The 22,683-nt window shown below is 43.3% G+C and overlaps 1 protein-coding gene across 8 annotated transcripts in view; it reads left to right on the forward strand.

Annotated features, from left to right (window-relative positions):
- Positions 1–22,683, forward strand: part of KIF5C (kinesin family member 5C) — a 159,714-nt gene that overhangs the window by 79,081 nt on the left and 57,950 nt on the right. For all 8 annotated transcript variants that reach the window (XR_015146033.1, XR_015146034.1, XM_086352621.1 and 5 more), the window contains 4 exons: positions 1,254–1,378; positions 3,965–4,069; positions 4,436–4,584; positions 14,738–14,886. Coding sequence is in view for 6 of the 8 variants with exons in the window: in XM_086352621.1 (XP_086208747.1) it covers positions 1,254–1,378; positions 3,965–4,069; positions 4,436–4,584; positions 14,738–14,886 (528 nt within the window). In the remaining 2 variants the exon portion in view is untranslated. The remainder of the gene's footprint in view (positions 1–1,253; positions 1,379–3,964; positions 4,070–4,435; positions 4,585–14,737; positions 14,887–22,683) is intronic.

A 22,683-nucleotide genomic window follows, 5' to 3' on the forward strand; every position in this document is an offset into this window, starting at 1 on the left:
AGGTTTTATTTCTAGGCTTTCTATTCTGTCTTATTGGTCTATATGTCTGCCTTTATGACAATACCACACTGTTTTGATTACCATAGCTTTGTAGTAAGTTTTGAAATCATTAAGTGTGAGACCTTCAACTTTGTTCTTTTTAACGATTGTTTTGGCTATCCAGGGTCCCTTGACATTCCATATGAATTTTAGAATGGACTTTTCTATTTCTGTAAACAATATCATTGGGATTTTGATAGAGATTATATTAAATCTGTTGGTAGTATGGACATCTTAACAATATTAAGTCTTTTAATCCAAGAACAAGGTTAGCTTTCCATTTACTTGTGTATTCTTTAATTTCTTTTGGCAGCATTTCATAATTATCATTATTTGCCTTTCTTTTCTTGGTTACATTTATTCCTCAGTATCTTATTCTTTTTTCCTATTTTAAATGGAATTGTTAATTTCCTTTTTGGATTGTTCATTATCATAATATATAACGCAACTGATTTTTATGTATTGCTTTTGTATCCTGCCAAATTCATTAGTTCTAGCATTTTTCTGAAAACTTTTAGGGTTTTTTTCCCCCACATAATCTGGTTAGATGGTTTGGAGAACTGATTACCAATGTGGGTTGAATAAGACTGTCACTGGGGTCCTTGTCTGCCTGGTGAACAAAGACCAAGATCCAAGAAGATTTTGGTTTTTGTTACTTGGTTCTAATGAAGCATATTTCATCTCTGAGACTTTCTATGTTCCTAGCATGGGTTATAAAAGAAATGTATGTCTTAATCCTTCTTTCATAACGTCATAATTCTTCCTTAAGAAAGGTTGTGATGTCACTGGTAAGTCAAGGCCTGCACACATGAAGAAGATGGAATACATCAGGTACTAATCCTGGTGATCAAGGCTGAGGGACTTAAAGTCAGGCAGAGGCGGAAGCCTTGAGCTCTTCAAGGAGAGAGTCAGACTGGACAGTCAGACTGGAATGTTGGAGGACGGACACTTCATGCAGAGCTTGAGAATCTGTTGTCTTAAGCCACTGACCTCAATTTTTAGATTAATTTCTCTGCCACGTGAAGGTATTTTAAATCTTTCATTTCTAGAATGAGCATTGTTTTTTGGAAGAAGTGGTCTCAGATAATTTTTTAAAATTGAATGGACTTAAAAAAAATGGAGCTATTAGGCATGATTTGTTGTATTTTTGATTGAGAGGCTTACTACTAAATTTATGTGTTCTCTGTAGAGCAGTAAACTCTTTTCCTTTTCAGACATGAATGAACACAGCTCTAGAAGTCACAGTATCTTCCTGATTAATATTAAGCAAGAAAATGTAGAGACTGAAAAAAAACTCAGTGGGAAGCTGTATCTAGTTGATTTGGCTGGGAGTGAAAAGGTAATTGGTTCTTTATTTGTATTGTCCACAGTTTCCCCCTGCAATTTGCTTCACTGTGCAGTGGTATAATTTTTATGTCTTTCTAGTCCCTGGTTTTAAAGAGCTTTTAAAGTTTCTGATGTTGTGCCAAGATGTTATTAAATTTAACCTTCATTTCCCTGCTCTTTCTTTTCTGGTCCTGAAGTTCCCTATTCACGTCACAGGAGGTGCTTTGAATGCAAACCCTGATTTATGCCTAATAGACTCTGATGATGACATGAGGCGAGTGTTTGGTGTAAACTTAGCTTGGTGAAGGCAGCTGTTCAAAGGTGGGAGGGACGTGAACTTCTGAGGGCAAGAAAAATCTCTGTGTTGTAACAGATTCGAATAGGCCAGGAAGGGGCTTTGCCATTGGAATGTGGCAGGCTTGCCTCTGCAGGTTTGTTTGCTGATAAAAGATCTGGAGCGTGGGGCTCTCCCTGCCTTCCTGGCTTCTCTCTCCAGCAGGTGTGAACTGCCCCAGTCCTGCATGGGCAGCCTCACTCCCTTCAGGCTACAGGGACTGAAGCCCGTGTTTAGCCACAAGCCCTGACCTTTCTTTGATTTTGTCAGGATTTTCTTTCGGCATCTGGACCCTGTCAGTTTTCTTCCAGGCATACTCGGCCACACTCCAGATCCAATAGGCTTCCCAGCACCTGCCCCCTGCCCTCCCACCTCACCTCCCCAGCACCGCTGGAAGCTCCTGTGGCCACACCTGAGCTGGGGGCACTGCCCGCCTTGGGTGACATCATAGAGCAAGTCTCTGCACACAATACCCTGTGGCCTACCTCATTGCTGATGTCATGCAGACTGTGTCCCCATCAGGGCCAGCCCTGAAGCTCGGTCAGTCTCCCGAACTGTGTCACTGATCCCCACTTACTGCTCCCACCACTGAGTTACCGAACACCAAGTTATGGCCACTGTCATCCGTGTAAGTAATGGCTACTTGGGTTGTTCTCCTGCCTGCGTTTGTACAGCCTGGAGCAGAAGATCATCTGGATAGTCCTAACTGGAACTTGAAAATCATTCTGGCCCAGCTTGAAACTGTAATTAAATAGACGCCCACCAGCACAGAAGTAGAGAGTAGCATTGCTCACCTCTAGACTGGCCATTAGCAGCCAGCATCTACTTTGCTGCCCCACCTGTCGTGTGGGTCCAGACAAAGCTCTTAGGGATCCTTTGCCTCATCCCGAGCTTAACCTATTTCCCTTTAGAGAACAGAGATAAGTACTCAGGGCCTAAATGCAGTGGGAAAGTGCTTCATGCAGGCAGCTGAGCGTGGAGGCCTATACAGCGTTGGCGGTTATTGCTTTTGATATTTATGAAGTGTTTTAAAGTTGTGGACCTACAAGTTGTTTCCTCTGCTCATAGCTGTGTTCCTTGCCCTAGATGTATGCGCATGAATGTGTCAGAGTGATCTAGTGGAACAGAGCTCTGGGGCTTAGTCCCATCTCCCCGAAATGTGTTCTTCTCTTGGGTGAGCAATTTGACATGCCTGGAGCTCAAATTTTTCTTGTCTGTAAAAGGAAGGTGCTTGTACTTGTCTTGCATATTTCATGGAGTCGAGATGCTCAAATGTGACTGCACCTTAAACACCATGAATAGACCATTACTATTTGTGAGCCGGCAGCTCCTTGATTTCTCCATCTGTAAGCAGGGGACCCACACACAATTTCTGGAGAAATACTTGAATTTTTCTTTGAAAAAACCCTCCCCTGCCCCCTGGACATGCATTCATCTCTGTCATTGGGAGTTCCTCCTTTATATGTAATTGAAATCCATCTTCGCACAGTTTAAAATCTTTTCCCTACTGTTCTTTCTTCAGAGAGCAGCCGCTCCCCCTGTGTCTTTGGTCCAGTCAGCAGAGCTATGAATCGTGTTGAGTTCCTTTTTTTTCCCTAACATCAGTGAACTGCTTTGTACCCAAAGCAAATGCTGTATATACGAAATTACCAGTAATAACAGAGCCGAGGAGGAATGGTGCATGCTTCTTCTAACTATGGAGAAAAAAGACAGATTCACTTATATAATATACATTTTTTTGACTTTTCATGCCTTGTCAAGTATTTCTCCCTTTGGCTGATTACTCCTTTTTTTCTTACTATGGGAATAAGTAGGGAAGGAACACAGAGTCTGGATAACCATCCCCAGCACCTCTTGACCTTTGCTTGAAGTTGGAGCTTGTAATGTCCATTCATTGTGGCCAGGACATCGTTTTCTCTTTGCGCATCCCCAGCGTGGGGATGGTTCAGTCTCGCGAGACCCCAGCCTTTCTGCAGTGACAGTGCTTTTGGAGCCTGGCATCCCCAGACAGACGTTCCCTGGGAAGTATCTGCAGCTCTACACGCGAGGTGTCCCAGCCATTCCTCTAAAACCTAATTGAGAGGAAAATGACAACAGGAGAGAACCAATCCCCTGCCTCGGGCACCATGCGTCTTACTTACTTGTATTTTCCCCAGCACTCCGGGAGGGTTCACCTCGGCTCCCTCCTGCACGCGTGCCCTCTTGTGAGTTGGAGTTTTCTCCTCTGCACCTGTGAAGCTCACTGCTTTCTCTTCTCTCTGGTAGGTCAGCAAAACTGGTGCCGAGGGAGCTGTTCTTGATGAAGCTAAAAATATCAATAAGTCTTTGTCTGCTCTTGGAAACGTGATCGCTGCTTTGGCAGAAGGGACGGTAAGTGATCGTGTCCCCATCTATTAAATGATATCATGAGAAGTTGCCTCTTGGGTCCGTGTACTCTCTTTGCCACACACCCCACTGATTCATTTGTTTTTGTTTAGAAAGGGACAGGGGGAGTCCTGGCTATGGACACCCTGCTTGCAGGGAAATCTAGCTCATTAAAGTGTGTGAGTGGTGATGCTAATTTCATATGACCCAGGTCCCACAATGGGCATGCTAAACTTTGGCAAGATGCAAAACCAGGCCACAGATTTTTATTTCACATGTTTCTAAGCCCAGTTCCCATCACTAACTTGCTGGCCTCTGTATTTTCTCTTTGAATTGGCTGTAGCAGACAGTATTTTTTCTTTTCGTAAATAGAAAACACACGTGCCATACCGGGACAGCAAGATGACTCGGATTCTTCAGGACTCTCTGGGTGGGAACTGTAGAACCACCATCGTCATTTGCTGCTCTCCCTCAGTCTTCAATGAAGCTGAGACCAAGTCAACACTCATGTTTGGACAAAGGTGGGCATGACCTTCTTAACCTGTGCTCTGAGCTGGGTCTTAGGTGTTAGGGGTGAGTGGTGAGGTTCTTGGGTCAGAGAGGAAGCAGAGGGAGGGGGCAAGCAGCCTGTTAGTAATTTGCATCTAGCAGGTGACCTGTAAAACTTGAGGCATCATGTATTGAGGCCGAAAGAAAAATTACCTTTTAAAACAATAGGTATGAATATGTCTATCAAAGGTATGATGTTAAAAAAAAATCCAAGCTTATTATAGATGTGATTGTTAGTAATTCAGTGGAATTTTAGTTTTGTTTTCATGGAATTAATTCTAACTCTCAGGTTCTTCGGAATTAAGTCTGACTCTCAGGTTCATGGAATTAAACCTTAACTGTCAGGTTCAAGCATATTCAACTCAAGACTGGCAACTACCAGTTACAAGTGGTAGTACTACTACTACTACTACCACCAGTAACTACTTCAATATTTGGAATCCATTGCAAATTTGCTGATAGACTAAATATTAGACTGAATATTAAAGAGCAGGGAGAAGAAGTCCTGATGCTCACCCTGGGGGTAAGAAATACAGCTGTATGCTGAGGAAAGGGGAGGATGGCCTCATCTTCTCGTCTTCAGAAATGTCTGAAGGACATTTCCTAGATGTCTGGGGAGCGTTACTAGGTAGGCAGCAGGGACAGCCAGTAATCCTCCAACAACATTCCCTGGTATGCGTTAGTTCATCCCTTCCTTTTTTTTTGGCTTTGCTGGGTCTTCACTGCAGTGTGCAGGCTTCTCTGGTTGTGTGAGCAGGCTTAGTTGTCCTGCGGCATGTGAGATCTTAGTTCCCCACCAGCGGTCGAACCTGTGTCCCCTGCATTGGAAGGAGGATTCTTAAGCACTGGACCCCCAGGGAAGTCCCATCCCTTCCTTTCTTGACCTTCATCATGGTCTGTCAGTCAGTGGTGTTGAGCCCCATCCTCCCTGCATGGCTGCCTGAAGTGCTAGTCCCTAGAGTGCTTGCGTCCTGTGGATGGGGGCGATTCTGAGCATCTTCCGTGCTCGGTGGGCTGAGCCCAGAGCTGAGGTTGGGAGATGCAGACTTACTGACATCATCCCCTTCACGCAACTGTGTTATCTTTGGACAAGTAACCAGGTCTCTTCAGGTTCTGCCTTATGCCCAGAGCACTCCCTTCTCCCAGGAGTGTGTGGTTATGCCTGAGAAGTAGTTTAAGATGCCTAGAGAAAAGACAGATGGTGGTGGGCATTCTGGATGGGAGATTGTTATTGCTTGTTGAAACCACATTAAACCCCAGTCATTTCCTGAAACCTCACAGAACATAGAATTAACCAGTTATGGCACCTGTGGGATGTCTAAATAAATAATAATCACCCTGAATTGTTGTAGAACTCGTATATCTTTTAAATTGGATTTGGGTCCTTTATTTCCTCTGAAATCACTTCCTTGATTAGCCAAATGCTTAGGTCAGTGGGTTGCAGAAGGATAACACCTTCTTTTCTTAAGGGTCACGGGATACCTATAAACCAGCATCTGCTTGTGAGAAGCATAGAATACTGTGGTGATCATCTTGCCTTCCCCGTCTCTCTTGGTTTCTTTAAAAAATTTTTTTGGCCACGTCATGCGGCATGTGGGATATTCGTTCTCCAACCAGGGTTGAACCTGGGCCTCCTGCGCTGGAAGCATGGAGTCTTAACCACTGGGCCGCCAGGGAAGCCCCTCTCCTGGTTTCTTAAACTTAAGCTTTGACAGTTTCCTCTGAAGACATTTTGGAGGAAACCAGCCCTGGATGCATTTATAAAGGCAACATCTCTTAAAAAAAATATTCCCACCCATAAAGCAAAGATACTTTACATCTTTGCAACCCAGAGTCTTCCTGGGGCACAGGCTCTGTCTCAAGGCTGTTGTTGGTGGTGGGCATGTCACAACTGTCTAGAGGAAGAGTTTTAGGTGTCAGTGAAAATGATGATTTACTTTCTTCTAATCTCAGTGAGGCCATCATAGCATCATCATTATCACTAGCACTTGTTTTAAGGAACTAGCATGTGCCAGACATGTCAGAATCCTCATGGAAATTGTGTCAGGTAGGTGTCTCTCCCCTTTGTACAGAGGATGGGATCGAGACCTAGGCTCCAAGCCATTAGGTCCTGCCCCTGAGGCCACAAAGCTGGTTAATTGTGAGATGTTACTGGACTGAGACTGTATCACCTGACCCGCAGCCTCTCCCATGCGGGCTGCTTGATCAGGAATCTAGATGAGCATAGGCCTCTGGGGCCGGTTACTCCAGCTTTGAACCTCAGCTCTGCTCCTGACTTTTTTCTCCCTTTTCCTTCTCTTGGAACCTCAGTCTCTTTGCCTGTAGGAAAAAAACATAATAATATAATAACGCCTACTTCTGAAAATCATTGGGAGGATTAGATGAGTTGCTTCAGTTTTTACTCAGCACAAGGGCTGGCATGGAATATGGTGTCCCGTAATTGCAGGTTCCTTCTTTCCTCCATCTTTGAACAGGCTTGGGAAGGTCACAGTCATGCATGGGGCTGGGCCAAATGTGACCTAAGGTACAGGATACAGCTGTAATATAAGGATCAGGACTGAATGAAGCAGTAGAATTAGATTTCTGCAGTGAATGATGAACGAAATCTGATAATCTGATGATTAAATGCTGATAATTTGGGATGCCAGGAAATAAACAGTAGGTCAATTATATTTTCAAATGAAATAGGTTGGTTTGTAATCTTTTGTCAGAGTCATCCGAATACTGGGCTCCATAAGGATAAGAATTAATTTATTACCACATCAGTGAGTGGCACCAACAAGCTCCTAGCACAACTGGGACACAGTAGGTGGTCAGTAGACAAATGTCATCAAACGAATGAGCAGACGAATCTGGTGCTTATTATGTAGGAATAAGACCACTGGGGCGGTTGCTGTACTATGACACCACTATGTCCAAAAATTGGTTGAGGTTTAGATCTGATTTGTTTTCCTGCTTATAATTAGAAATGTGTTCTGTTTTGTTCCCTTTCCTCCATCTTCAAATTAGTTAATGGATTCTTCAAGGACATCTAACTTCTCTACGGGGCCAATACTTGCTTTATTGTTAAATACACACACTGAACCCAGTTACACAGCAGACATGAATCTGAACCTCAGATTTGACATGGTACTGATAGCTAATGAGATTAAGCACTTTGAACTCAAAAAGGACTGCCGGGCATCTCCCAAATTCAGTGTAATGAGCGTTCATTATGTTCTTGCTGCAGGGGTGGCCACACCTACGGGCAGCACGAAGTTCCCTGGTTATCACCACATGGTTCTTTCAAGAACACGAAGAAAGTCCGTGTTTGTTGTTAAGCCATACTGTATGGATATTCTGAATAAAACAGTAGTAGGTCCTTTGAAGCAGCAGAAACATGACAGTGTACAGAGGCCTGAGGGCAGCTTCCGAGTCTGCACTCTGCAGGATTCTAGATGAAGTCTTAGAATTTAAAGGAAAAGATTTCACTGTGTCTGTTTCTTGGTTTCCGTGATGGTGGCTCTTCTCTTGGGTCAGGCCTGTCGCTTTTTGTCCCCTGAATGCCCTGCATTGTGCTAGGAAAGTGGTAGAGCCATTTCCTGAGTTGTCATAGAGCTTTCAATTTGGTTGAGGAGGCAATATGAATTTCCAGGCGATGGAGAGTCAAAGAGCTGTCCTCTGTCAGGAAGCTGAATACTTGCAGCTTTAAGGGCTGGGGACTCAAATTAGAGCAGTTTCATCGAGTCTTCTTTTTCATCTGGCTTCTAGCGTTTCATTTTCTAGTCTTTAATTATTCTTCCAAAGTACTTTATAGCACCATTTGAAAAGGATATTTTGAAGTTTTAGAAGTGTAAACTCAAATCCCCCAATTATCTCGCAAGCCTGTTTAGTGTACCTTGATTTGGGGCAGTAATGAGGAAAAGGGGAGGCCCCTGGGGAGACCAGTTTAGAAACAGCCTGAATCAGCACATCATTGACACCAAGTGTTTTGATTGATCCAGCATGAATAATTCAGAGGCTTTGTTTTATATGTTAAATGTGGAAGAAGAATGGATAGTTCAGGAAAAGTAATATTCTTTTTTCTTTTTCCGATACGCACTTTTGGGGGAAAAAACACAAAACTGTGCCATTTCATGCTCAGTTTGATGGTAGCTGGATTAGGCAGAGCCTGAGTGGTGTATGTGCAACACACATGTGTGCAGAGCTTGACAAGTTCCCAGCAGGACCAGAGCGAGAGCTTTGGCCAAGGGAGATGCTAGGCTACAGTTTTGACATACAATGGATTAAGACTCAAATCGGTTTCTGTTGGAGAGTTGCCAAAACACCCATAGGTTAATTTTTGCTGTTTGGAGGATGAAATGTTGTGGATGAGAGTTAATTTACCTGGATGCCAAATCCTCATCCACGTTGGTCATTTCTTAATATTTCTTGGGAGACTAGAGTTTTTCAAAAGACCAAATTTAAAGCTCTTGGTTTCTGCTTCCCTACATCCCCCACTCACGAGCAGGGAAATGGCCTTACTGGGGAACGGGAAGGTGCTTTGTGGCAGGCACGTTTCCAGAAGAACGTTAGGTGTCTTATATGGGAACTAGGACCTAGAATAGAGTAGAAGGTGTGATGGTTTCGTGTGTGAGCTTGATTAGGCTGTAGCAGCCCATTATTTAATCTAACACTGACCTGGGTGTTGTTATGAAAGTGTTTTGTAGATGTGGTTACCATCTAGCAGCAGTTGACTTTAAGTAAACACATTATCCTCCGTAATAGAGGTGTGCCCCATCCAGTCAGATGGAGGCTGTGAGAGCAAAAAATGAGGTTTTTTGGAGAAGAGGAAATTCTTCCTCAAGAATGCAGCAACAACTTCTTCATGAGTTTCCAGTGAGCCAATTTCTTTAAATAGATAGCTATACAGATGGATGGAAGGTATATCTTATGTATATATCAGATAGGGTATCTACTCATCCATCCATCTATATGTCTGTTCTGTTGGTTCTGTTTCTCTGGAGAACCCTAACTGATAGAAAGGGATGCTAGACTACCCTCTCCCAACCCACAGTGGGAGGATCTCAGTCTCTGACATACACCAGTCACAGTGTGGAATCATACATTACAGATTTATTCTATACAGTGGAGGTCTGGGTTTGTCTAGAGCTCCTTTTCCAACTGTGAGAGGGAAGGAAAACGCTGAAAAACAAGAGGTAAGAAGGTACCAAGAGTAAACATCTTCCTGGCCTTTCCAGGGGAGGCCAAGGTAATTTGAAGAAACTCCAATATTTTGTAGTTTCTGTATCATTTAGAAGTGATCTTGGCCGGAAAGATGAGTACAGGCAATTATCGAGGCATAGAGGTTTACTGTCTCTTAGTAGCTCTTATTTATTTCACAATCTGGAAATTCTTATCTGACTTGATTTCTTTACACATCAGTTTATTTTTCTTAACTTACTTATATTGAGTATAACACGCATACAGTAAAGTAAATATAAGTATGCAACTCAGTAAAAATTTAACAAATGTATATACACATGTATCTATCACCCCAGCATCTTAGAAACCTCTGTTTTACACCCTCCCAGTCAGTACCCAACTCTCAAGGGTAGATTGCATCCTGACTTCTGTCAACATAGATAACTATTTCCTGTCTTTGAACTGTTTACAAATAAAGACATACAGTATTGTTTTGTATCTGGCTTCTTTTATTCAACATTGTTATCTTTGAAGTTCACTACATTGTTAGATTATGAGCAGTTTATTTTTCGTAGGTATACAGTATTTTGTTGTATCAATACAGTATGTATGTATGCATTCTATTGTTGATGGATATTTGGATTGTGTTCATCTTGGGGCTATTATAAATGAAGTTGCCATGGCATTGATTGCCATGTCATTAGGTGAACATATGTCTTCATTTCTGTTGGTTATATACATATGAGTATTTAGTTTTAATAGATAGTACCAAAGAGTTTTCCAAAATGATTGGAATAGTTTACACTCTGTCTAGTAGCAGATGAGTGTTATAGTCATTGCACATCCTCACCAGCACTTAGCATTATCAGTTTAAAAAATGTTAATTGTTCTATGAGGTGTGTAAATATATCTTTTTGTTATTTTATTCCCTGAAGGCTAATGACATTTGACACACTTTTCTGGGTACAATTTATTGGCACTTCTTCTGTGAAGTTCCTATTCAAATCTTTACCTGGTGTTTTCACCAATTGTGTGCTTTTTTCTGATTGATTTATAGGGATTATTCTGGATAAGTCCTTTGTGAGATACATGGATTGTTTGTATCTTTTCCCACTTTGTAGTTTATGTTTTAACTCCTTTAATGGTGACTTTTAATGAAGAGAGGTTTTTAATTTTAATGAAGTCAAGTTTATCTTTTCTTTCTGCTCTATTTAAGAAATAAATCTTTATCTACCCTAAGGTCTTAAAGATATTCCCCTGTTTTCTTCTAGCAGCTTTGTTGTTTTACCTTTCACATTTATGCATGTGATTCATCCGCATAGAATTTTTTATATGTTACTGGGGGAGTCAGTAAAGCACCAGACATTGAAAGGACCGTCCTTTCCCTCTGTGCTGGATACACACCTTTGTTGTATATCAGATGGCTACATGGCCGAGTGTCTGTGGATAATCTATTTTGTTTCTATTCTAAAGTTTCTGGACTATTTAATCAGTTTTAATTACTGTGGCTTTATAATGCATTGATATTCCATCCTCGTTGTCCTTCAAAATTGTCCTTGCTATTGTTGGCCTTCTTTATTTCTATTATAAATCTTAGAATCAGGTTGTCAATGTCAATACATACATGCAAATCTGGAGAAGGCAATGGCAACCCACTCCAGTCCTCTTGCCTGGAAAATCCCATGGACAGAGGAGCCTGGTAGGTTGCAGTCCTTGGGGTTGCTGAGGGTTGGACACGACTGAGTGACTTCATTTTCACTTTTCACTTTCATGCATTGGAGAAGGAAATGGCAACCCACTCCAGTGTTCTTGCCTGGAGAATCCCAGGGACGGGGGAGCCTGGTGGGCTGCCATCTATTGGGGTCGCACAGAGTCGGACACGACTGAAGCGATTTAGCAGCAGCAGCAGCACGCAAATCTCCTGAGATTTTATTTCAGATTATTTTAAATCTGTAGAACACATTTGGGGATAATTAATATCTTTCTAATCAGTGCTGGCTGGTTTCTTCATGTTCTCCATTTAGTAGATGGAGAGGCATGATGGTCTGCCTCATCAGTGACTGAATGGAGTCTGTTTAGGGCAGCAGCAGAAGACATATTATTCTCGGTTCCAGATGGGAGTTGGGCTGTGTGTCTTCCGTCTGCTCCTCTGCATTGTTTCTGTGCCATCTCTGCTCTCCTCTGCCCTGCACCCTGGGTCAGTGACCAGCTTGGACAACTACAGTGGGCTCCTTTGCCTCTGGCTTCCAGTTAGGTTCCACCAATGGGAGAGGAACAGGCAGGACTCAGAAGGAGAGAACAGAGTATTAATTTCATGGCTCCTTCCATGAAGGGTCACTTTAGATTGGCTGTGTTCCTAGACTAAAGGCTGTTAACAGCTTCGACAGGGCAGCATTTTTCTTTTAAGAGTTTAACAGTTTTTTAAATTTATTTTTTTTAATTGAAGCATAGCTGATGTGTGATATTGTCAATATATAAGTTAGAGATGTACAATACAGTGATTCACAATTTTAAAAGGTTATATTCTTTTTGTAGTTATTATAAAATATTTGTTATATTCCCTGTGCTACACAGTGTATCCTTGTAGCTTATTTATTGTATACCTAGTGGTTTGTCCCTCTTAATCCCGTAGGGGTTAGGTTAGGTAGCCCTGCCTTGCCCTTCCCCCTTCCCTCTCCCCACTGGTAACCACTTGTTCGGTCTCTGTATCTGCGAGTGTAGACAGCTTTCCTCTTATAGTTCCCTTCCTCTGGGCCCCCTTCAGCCTAAGAGTGGTAACGGATCCCCCCATCGCTATTGTGTGTATGTGTGTGTGTTAGTCGCTCAGTCGTGTCTGACACTTTGTGACCCCATGGACTATAGCCCGCCAGGCTTCTCTGCCCATAAAATTCTCCAGGCAAGAATACTGGAGTGGGTTGCCATTTCCTTCTCCAGGGGATCTTCCCGACCCAGGGTTTGAACCTGTGTCTCCTGCATTGCAGGCAGATGCGTTACCATCTGAGCTACACCTGTTATCCCTTGTTATTTCCCATCACCCTTACCGTACTTTTGTTAAACTCTTCCCTATTTGAGAAGACTATTCCCTGCCAGGACTCTGATTACTGCAGAAGTGGGAGAAAAAGAATTTTCTCAACAACTTAAGAGAACTTTGAGAATGAGGATCAGTTATACCAGTGATAACCTTGTTGGGTCTGCTCACAGAATTGTACTTCTGGCTAAACCTGCCAGATTACAGCATAAAGGCTCTATGCTTCTCCTTCTGGTATCATTGGAAATCATCAAGAGACTCTGTGGTATGATAAGTAAGATTAGTAGCATCAAAGTACATCCTTAAATGTCCATAAGCATTTCAGCCATAGGTTATTTTTCACTTTTTGACTTAACTCAGTTAAAATGGATGCTGCAGTGTTTGTGCTTGTATCTGAGAAACATCCATGACACTGCCTGAGGGTGTTGGGGTGAGAGTGTCAACTTGGCACAGACTTTAAAGTAGCAATAAAGTTGCTACTATTTGAAAACAGAGTCGAAACACTTCTGGAGACAGCAGCCATAAGCTATAGTGAGTGAGGGAGACATACTAATTCTTGAATCTTGCATAGAGATCATTTTAACTCTTCTTTTGACAGTTGGGTTATTTAATTGTCTGCTTTAGAAATTAATTTACAGGGTGACATCTGCTGCACTGGTGAGGACTGCTGAATTTCTTTTACTGAAATAGAAATCGTGTCCAAAATGTCATTTCATGACAACAGTGATCAACCCGAATCACACATCAGATAGTGCTGGCAAATGTGGCAGGACAAGAACTGGTGGGAGTTAAAAATGAAAAAGTCAGTAGCAAATAAAACAGGATAGCACATAAATGAAGTTTTTACTTCTTAAAAAGTATGTAACAAGTAGCGTCCTGCCATCATGAATTTGCTTTTCAATTGGACAAACGTTATGTGTTCATTTCTGTGCATACGTTGGTGAATCATGTATTTCATTTTCATTACTGACTGGAGCTGACACAGCCTTGATTTACTGTCCACAGTTCCACTGGGGCATCACAGCCTGCTCTGGGCCATCTGGCCTAGGTGGTCACTCTTTATACCACAAGGGCCAAAATGGTGGCCGTTAGACTTGTTTGTGTATGCCACACATCAGTTTGGAAAATTATATTGAACTGGGATATGCAAAGAAAAATCTCAATTTCTGACTTTTCTTGAAAAAAATGGGATGATCTCAGAAAAGTGGGCCCTCCGCTCCTTCTTGCTGACTGGACGGTGGGAGAGGATGTGCTCAGCTCGGACCGTGGTTTCACCTGGCCACCCTGAGTTGGTAAAGTGACCATCTGTCCCTGGAGGCATGTGTTGACATGTGTTCAATACCGTAGGGATGGTGCTAAGGTACCAAATGTGAGTAAGAGAAAGAATTGATTTGTCTGTATGTATATTGTTATGAGAAACTGTAAACTCTAAGGCCAGAGACCTTGTCTCGTTTATCTTGATAAATCCCCAGTGTTTCATAGACGTTAATTGAGTTGAAAGGAAGCTCTTCTTGGGCAGATGAATCTGAAAGTGGCATGCAAGATGCTTAAAGAGGATGCTGAATGTCTGAAAAAGCTAGGCTATAACCACAGGTGGGTTCTAAGAACATAGGCCAAGGTGGTAGCAGCGGGAATAGAAATGGTGGCAGAGGGAATAGAGAAAGACTCGAGACAGTTTAGATGAAAATCCCGTTGGGTCTAGAGACAGGCAGGAGGAAAAGGAGAAAAGAAAAGGGAAAAGGTGAGTTTGGAGCCTTAGAAATAGTGGGGCCACTAAAGCAGCTAAGAGGGTGGTGGTAAAAGCTCTAGCATCCTTCCTGCTCCCTAAGTCCTAATCTTCTGGTGTGAAAGGAATTTGAAGTTTAATTATATTCATGATTTAGCAAATGCTAGCAACTCTGCTCAGAACTTTTCCCTTATGTTTTTCACACCAGGGCTAAGACCATCAAGAATACTGTCTCTGTGAACCTGGAACTGACAGCTGAAGAATGGAAGAAGAAATACGAAAAAGAGAAAGAGAAAACTAAGACTTTGAAGAATGTTATCCAGCATCTGGAGATGGAGCTAAACAGATGGAGAAATGGTAAGGAAGGAGGAGAGGAAGGAGGAGGTATGAGTGCGTGCTTTTTTCCCCCCATGACTATTGATGTCCTGGGACACTTGGGAAAGAGTGGGTGATGGTGGAGCTTGGTCCGGCCTTTCAGCAAGCTGTGTGAACGAGCAGATGTTTTCCCTAGCACTGATCCCTGCCCCCACCCTGTCACTTGACCGACATACATTCTTAGTGTGGCCAAGTGACTGTTTGCAAGGTTGCCTTAATCTGCTTCCATTGAGATGCGCCTCTATCCATTACTCTCCGGTAGCCACATTTGAGGTGTAGAGGGTAGTGTTTGAGATTTTGGGGTTTTGATTGCTTTTGATTAGATGAAAAATGTCATTCTCTCCTCTGTGAGTTTTATAATTGATTTGGAGTTAAAAGTCACCTCTGGTAAATGTTTGCTTTTTTTTTTTGGCTCAACTCATCTTCATGCTCTGCTTCTTCAGAGCTAGAAATAGAGGATTCCTGAAGAAGCTCGGTCCTAAAATGGAGTCTCAAAGGCTTGTTTCGTGACTCATTTTTCTTTTTCCCTAAAGCATTCTCTTTGGTGTGTTCTCCTCAAAGAAAATATCTCAGAGAGCTGACGTGCAGTGGTGGGTGGACTATGGGTGAGGCGTTGGAGAAGGGTTTCCACGTGCAGACAGATCATTTCAGTGGTTTTTGCTTTGTGTTGGAGGTTAGCATGCACAAGTCCTTTTTCAATCCACAGCCCCCCTTTTTTCCCCATGGAAACAAGGCAGCTTGGTGTGTGTAGTGGGAGATAGTGGATGGTTGGTGTTGGTATTTATTTCAGATGCTGCATCAGGTCTCAATCTTGGGTGAATGTGGGAGCCTGGTGGCCACTGTGCAAAATCCAAAAGTAACCTGCCTGCTTGGAAGTGCACAGTTAGCAGCAGATGTCTTATGATTATATGTTTGCCTCTGTTTTTGCTAGGAGGGGTGGGTGTCAATGAGCTACTGTTCAATTGAAGAACAATTACGTGGCCAACCAGGATTCAAGAGAGGTTCAAGAAATGACCTAGTAGCCTAAATAACACGATTCTTTTCTTTGGGGGCGATTTTCTAGCTGCACATGTGTTTTGAAAGCTGCTAGAATAATTGAATAATTCAGCATCTGTGGCTGGTGGATGCCTTCTTGCAATTTGGCAGGGGTAGGAGAGTGGGGAGGGGTGCTTGGAAAGGCGTGGAGTGCCCTATGAAATTTTGTTCTATTTCTGCGATCCACTTGGGTCATTTCTCTGCTGGATACCTGGAACATTCAATGAAACCTTTTGGCAAAAGAGGGGCACTGGCCTTAGAAACATCATGGTGTGGGCAACTAACCTTGTTCTTTTCTTTCCTGTCCTTTGCCAAGCACCAACCAGCCCTGCAGTTTTCCATCCCTCAGTCACTGTCCTCTCGGGTCTGCCCACTGCCCTTTTTGCCTGGCTGATGCTTATCTTTTTATCTCTTTTGGGTACTGTCCCCTGCTCTTGAACTAGTCACTTGGCCTCATTTTAACTGTTGTCTCATTTCATCCACTTTGCAAATCTACTCAAAAATCTACTGTTTTTCACATCCTGTGAGGTGAGATCCTACCTAAGCCCTTAACTTACATAATTCGGGAAAACTAACATGTGGTTTCTGACACATGATAGATTTTCATAATTGTATGTTAAGTAAACCCGTGTTAAAGGCAGTGCTGGGGATTAAAGGGTGAGCAGTCAGCCATGGTCTCTGCCCTCACAGAGCTTACAGGCTGGTGAAGGAGATAGTCTCCAAGCACGATCAATACATGTATCAAGAAGGGAGAGGATAAGGTGCCGAGAGTTATTACAGAAGAAGGCCCTGAGCTTGACTCAAGTCAGCAAAGGTTTCCTTCAGTAAGTTCCAAGAGAAACAGAGCAGTTTGTTGAGCAAAATAGGAGGTGCGGGTGGAAATGGGGGTGGGGTAAGGGAGCCAGGCTTACATGCCCTGAGGGGCGGGAGCATGAAGGCCAGGGTGGAGAGCTGGGGTGGGCCAGCTCCGAACTGTGACAGGCAAGAGCAGCAGACTAGTCTGGGCAGTACTCATTCAGGATTCTGGTCATTATCTCAGAAGCAGTGAAAAGCCATTCAAGGATATCGGATGATGAGATTTGCCTTTTCGAAGACCCATTGGTTGTGTTGGAGGGTGGACTGGAGGGTCTGGGAAGAGCGCTGGGACCTGGGGTGGCCCTCCAGGCCTGAGACTTAGTTGTTGAATTGAGAGGGCGGTGGAAAGGGAGAGAGATGGGCAGACCAGAAAGGTATTTAGGAGGTGAAACCAGCCAGGCTTGGTGAGGCTGGTGGCTGTAGGGAGAGACAGCGTCAAGGTTTCTGGCTTGCCGAGTTGGATGGAGGACAGAGCCACTCACTGAGACAAGAAATGAGGGAGGAGAATTGGAAGTGAGACGTGGGAGATGATGAGGGGAGTTTGAGGGGAGTCTATGGAACATCCAGGTGAAAATGCCAGATAAGAAGTTAGGTCTGAGTGTCTGGAGCTCCGGGGAGCTACCTGAGTGACAAAGAAAAATATGTGGGTCATGGATTTTTTTAAATTTATGGTTAGCATAATTTTTATGTACATTAAATGTGAGGCATTTTTAAAGTCTTTTTTGAATTTTCTACAGTATTGTTTCAGTTTTATGTTTTGATTTTTTGGCTGTAAGGCATGGGGGAATCTTACCTCCCTGACCAGGGATCGAACCCACAACCTCTGAGTTGCAAGGCAAAGTTTTAACCACTGGACTGCCAGGGAAGTCCCTGGGAGTCATGGATCTTTAGGACATAATTGAAGGTATAGGTAGGGATGAGGTCCTCTCTGGACTCTGAAGAGAGGAGAGGGAAGAGGAGAGGGAGGGTCTTGAGAGACCCCTGCATTCATCCCCATGTTAACGTGTAATCACTGAGTGATTAAGAGAAGGGAGCTTTCTGGAGTTCTGTCCTGCAAGCTCACATTTTAAAGGATTTTTTTTTTTTTTTTTCTGGAAGCGAAAGTTTTCAAATATAGAGAGCCTACTGAAGTGGTATAAAACTTTCAGACAGGAAGTTAGGCAGGTGGAGGCATGGTGAGGTGGTCCTTTGACTGGATGTGAGTGAAGGATTATTTTAAGGATTAACTGCTCATCCAACAAAAATCCAGAGGCTTTCTGTTCTGTTTGGAGACCATGTGTCTCTTTTAGGCAGGATATGAGACTTGCCCAAGCTGACTCCACAGGGTGCTGGACTCCTGAGTTCGTTCTTTTTCTGTTGTGGGTGCAGTCTGCACGCTGCCCTTGTGGTTTGTGTTTAGGCTGGGGAGATGAGTGTGAAAAGAAGGGACTGGAATTTCCCCCAGTGTGTCCTGTGCATTCTGATTCCTCGTGGTCACGAGGGCACGGCTGGGTGGTGTCAACTAGAGAGCTGGAATTTTGAAGGTTCGATCCCTAGATTTGGGCTTCCCTGGTGGCTCAGAGGTTAAAGTGTCTGCCTGGAATGTGGGAGACCAGGGTTCGATCCCTGGGTCGGGAAGATCCCCTGGAGAAGGAAAATGGCAACCCACTCCAGTACTCTTGCCTGGAGAATCCCATGGAGGGAGGAGCCTGTAGGCTACAGTCCATGGGGCTGCAAAGAGTCGGACACAACTGAGCGACTTCACTTCACTCCCTAGATTAGGAAGATCCCCTGAAGAAGGAAATAGCAACCTACCCTGTATTCCTGCCTGGAAAATTCCACAGACAGAGGAGCCAGGCAAGCTACAGCCCATGGGGTCACAAAGAGTCAGACATGAATCAAGTGATTTAGCACACACATGGAGAGGGGTGGGAAAGGTAAAAGAATATGATGTCTCAGTGGCCAGTCTGGTCCAGGCAGACTGTAAATAAGTGAAGGGAGGTACATCTGATACAGTTGCCGCAGGAGAGAGCATTTCCTGCCCAAAGTCATTCAAAAGCTGTGAAATACTCTGTTAAATGCTGGTAGTCTGGTCCCTACCCTACCCCACCCCACCTATATGCTCCTAGCTTAATGGGCTACTTCAGATGCGGGCCTTGTCGTTTTCTCCTCTGGGTGTAATAGAATATTGATCCTCAGCATATTGACCTGTGACTCATAATGCGTGTACTACACCAAGCCTTAATTCATTTCTGCCACTGCCATTCCAGCATTGTGGCCCCAAGTGCTTGGGGGCTTAAGGTGGGGGGCACACCTTGTTTTTATAAATTAGGAGTGGGGAGAACCACCCACTCTCCTGGCTTCATTCCCCACTGGTCCAATGAGGGTTGTGAAGATATAAACAAAAAGAGAAAGCGGAAACTGTATTCCGTATCTTGTAATAATCCATAATGGAAAAGAATCTGAAAGGAGTAGATATATATGTGTAACTGAATCACTTTGCTTTATACCTGAAACTAAGACAATGTTGTAAACTAACTATGCTCCAATTAAAAAAGAAAAAGCTATGAGAGACTCACAGAACTAAAAGAACAGCTGAGGACCCGGGCTTCTGAGGGGCCACACCTCGAGTGAATCCTCTCTGGATGTGTTTCTGTCCTTGTCATGTATATTGGAGACCCAGAGCCCCAGGAGAGAAGGAGGAGATTGTGCTGGGTGGTGTGCTTGGGCTGGGGAAGGACAGGGCACCCTAATGTGTTGTCTGACCACAGCTGCACTCATACGGGAATGGGGGGTAATTCTTCACAATGCAGTCGAGGTGCTGTTATGAGAATGGGTGTTGAGTGGCTAAAAAACAACGCATGTCCACCAGAATGTACTAGTGACATCTTGTGGGCTGAAATCCACAGGCAGACTCTCTTCAAATCTGGAGGCTCTGTTGGCAACTTTTAGCCTCATGGAAATGCGTTCAGCCTACATGCTTAAGGACAGATAGAGGGAGTGGGCAGCTGTCAGAAATAGGATCTTTCTTTTTTTCCCCTACTCTGTTGCTTGTTGATCATATGTATGGAAAGGACTCAAACCATCCTGTAAAGGAGTTGAATTCAGCTTCCAGTCCACCACTTCCTGCCCCCCACTCCCATCCCTGGTCCCTGCTCAATCCACCAAGAAGACTCTGGACAGGAGGATGGGGAAGGAAGGCCGAGGGCCCAGGGCCATGATGCTAGAGCAAAGTTGAGTCCATTGTTTCCTGTTGTTGCTAGGTCAGCCTTTACCCATGCCCTCTTCTCTGGTACGTCTTTGAATTTTGGCCTTTAAAGAAATGACAGCTTTTTACAAGAGCTTAAGTCAGAGAAGGATTCCTGAAAATCTGAGTGTCAGAAGTGCAGGGAAATAATCTGATGATATGGCGCATCTACAGTGTCTCTTGCATAGTTAAATATAATAATAATGAACAGAGTGGATATAGTCATGCAAAGAAATTATTTCATCACAGGCTGAGAAGGTGTGGAAAAATCAGCAATCTCTAAAGCAGATTGGCTCTCCAGATTTAAAACCTACCAGGACAGCAGCCTTGGTTCTCTAAGCTAAATCTGTAACCTTGAGGCTGGTGGGTGCTTTGTGGAACTGTGTGGGCTCTGTAGTTGGAACACAGTTTGCTCTTGGGGCATTAAATATTTAGAAGATGTGCCCCTCCTTGGATTTCTGATTATTGTAGAAGCTCAGAAGTTAGTACTTCATTTGAGAGACCTAATTTGTTAGGCTCTCTTCCTTCTTTCGAGAGACAACCAAATACTTGTAGAAATGCAGACTGCTAGGAGAATCGTGTGGCCTGTGTAAGAAGAATGTAAAGCAGATGCTGACTCCTGGGTAACCAGTTTATTAGAAAATTACTGTAGAAGGGATGAGAGAATGTCTTAAGCTTCTTACAGTATTTTGAGCAGCTAGGGTAAGAGATGCTACGTGTGTGCAAAATAATCCCATAAAGAAATGAGTTGCTTTTTTTTTTTTTAAACCTTCCATTTATATAATGACATCTTGTATCCTGCTGCTGTCACCCTTCTGGCAACTTAAAAGATTTCCTTTTTCGTTTCTTTGATATAGAAATTACCTGCCATTAGGTCTGCCACTGGGCCTGTTTAATTGGTATTAAAAGAAAGTACCTCCTTTGCCAGATCTGATCTGGTTTCTGGCGGAAGCTGTGAGTGACCAGCCAATCTATGCCCTGGAGTTGCAGAGAGAAGGCAATTACCTTACTATATTCTCCGGAGGCTTTAGGGGCTTGACTTATGAAAAGGATAACTAGCTTGTTGCTACTTCATGTGTGAAATTTTAATGAATTACTGGCAGTCTAATGGTTTTCATTCTTTTTTATTTTATTTTTTTAACAAAAACCCAAAAAACCTGTTTTAGAATTTTTTAACTAATAGTGCTAACAAGAATTTTTGATTAGTCTGTCATTCTTACTTATTGCAATTGATGGATTTCTATTTTTTGTGGAAATGTTATTTATGCCCTCTGGGGGTTTTGATTTTATAATTAAAATGCTCTGTAAACCTTATAGGTGTGCTCCAACTGAACACTCCTGTGTACACACAAATCTCTTTAGTCCTTAAAGGTAATTACATCTGACAATAGGAAATGCCAGAATGCTTATGTAAAGAAGGAAATCTTTTCTTGAGGTAGGGGTTGGGGGGGAACCTTTCATTCTAAAAAATAAGATGCTTTACAATATTACATGCCCTTTCTCTATGGACAGCAAGTATAAATCCTCAAGGGATAAACCAAGAGAAATTTGCTTTTCACATAAAGGAGAGTAAAAATAAAAATAGATACTGATCTTCGTTTGTGGTCCTTTCCCCTTCTACCGCCAGATTTCAGGGCATGCTTTCTCCAGGATTTGTTTGCAGCTGTCTTCCACGTTATGATTGGTTGTTCTGCAATCACCTGGTGGGGGCTCCTCTGGACACCCGGTCCACTGCAGTGCAGGGAATATTCTCCATTAATGCCGTGAGATTGCCATGGAGACAGATTGCCTGGTGTCGGGTCCTGCCGAGGGTTGGGAATTTACAGTCCCCAGACGTGTTTGTGAGCTGGACGGTGTAGTTACCAGGGACGCTTCTGGAAGTCATTTTCTGGGTCCTTTGAAGGGCAGCAGTGTTTGGGAAAACTGGCTCTTGATTTCTCCCTGGGCAGGAGCTGTACTCTCCCCGGCAGATACCCGCTGCTTTTGTTGCTGCGTGTTGCTGCTTTGTTCTTCTCAGCCTGAAAGACTGCTGCAAAAAATAATCTTGACTGCCTGACCTTTAGAATAAAAACTGGGATGGGCTCGCTGTTCAGATGTAGCTTTGTGGGGGACATGTTGACGCTTTGATTGAGAGAGTTGTTCAAGGGAAACCAGAAGGCCTGGTATAGGTTTCAAATATTGTTTTCATAATAAAAATAAACCCGAAAGGCACTCTCATGGCTATACTGTATTTTATTTTGGGAACTGAGCTCTAACCACTAAAGGTATTGTCAGGACCCCAGAGACACTAATCTCAGAATAAGTAAAAATAATTTTATGTACAAAACCTAAAATGTTGACACTTGGTCAGGGAGTGGAGGGGATAAGAAATGGATTTTTGTGTTTTTTACACACACTGTTTTAATTAATCTTTAGAACAATGCTGTGTTCAAAGCACTGGCATTTCCTTGCCTTTACAAAAACAAAGCAAGAAGTTAAGTGGGAGATGGCTTGTGAGTAGCTGAATCTGTGGAAGGTGCAGGTGGCTGAGTGTCCCGCTATGGCCCTGACCATATTTATGTAGCATCTGTTGGTCACTTCAGGTGCCTCTCAGAGCAGTGTTGACTGGCTCGTTGAACCTTTCTAATCTGGAACAACCGTGGTTATACTTTGTGATGCTACAA

The sequence above is a fragment of the Bos grunniens genome, chromosome 2, assembly GCF_055505025.1.
Source record: "Bos grunniens cultivar Pamir isolate PY7600 chromosome 2, Bosgru_T2T1.0, whole genome shotgun sequence".
Taxonomy (NCBI): Eukaryota; Metazoa; Chordata; class Mammalia; order Artiodactyla; family Bovidae; genus Bos; species Bos grunniens.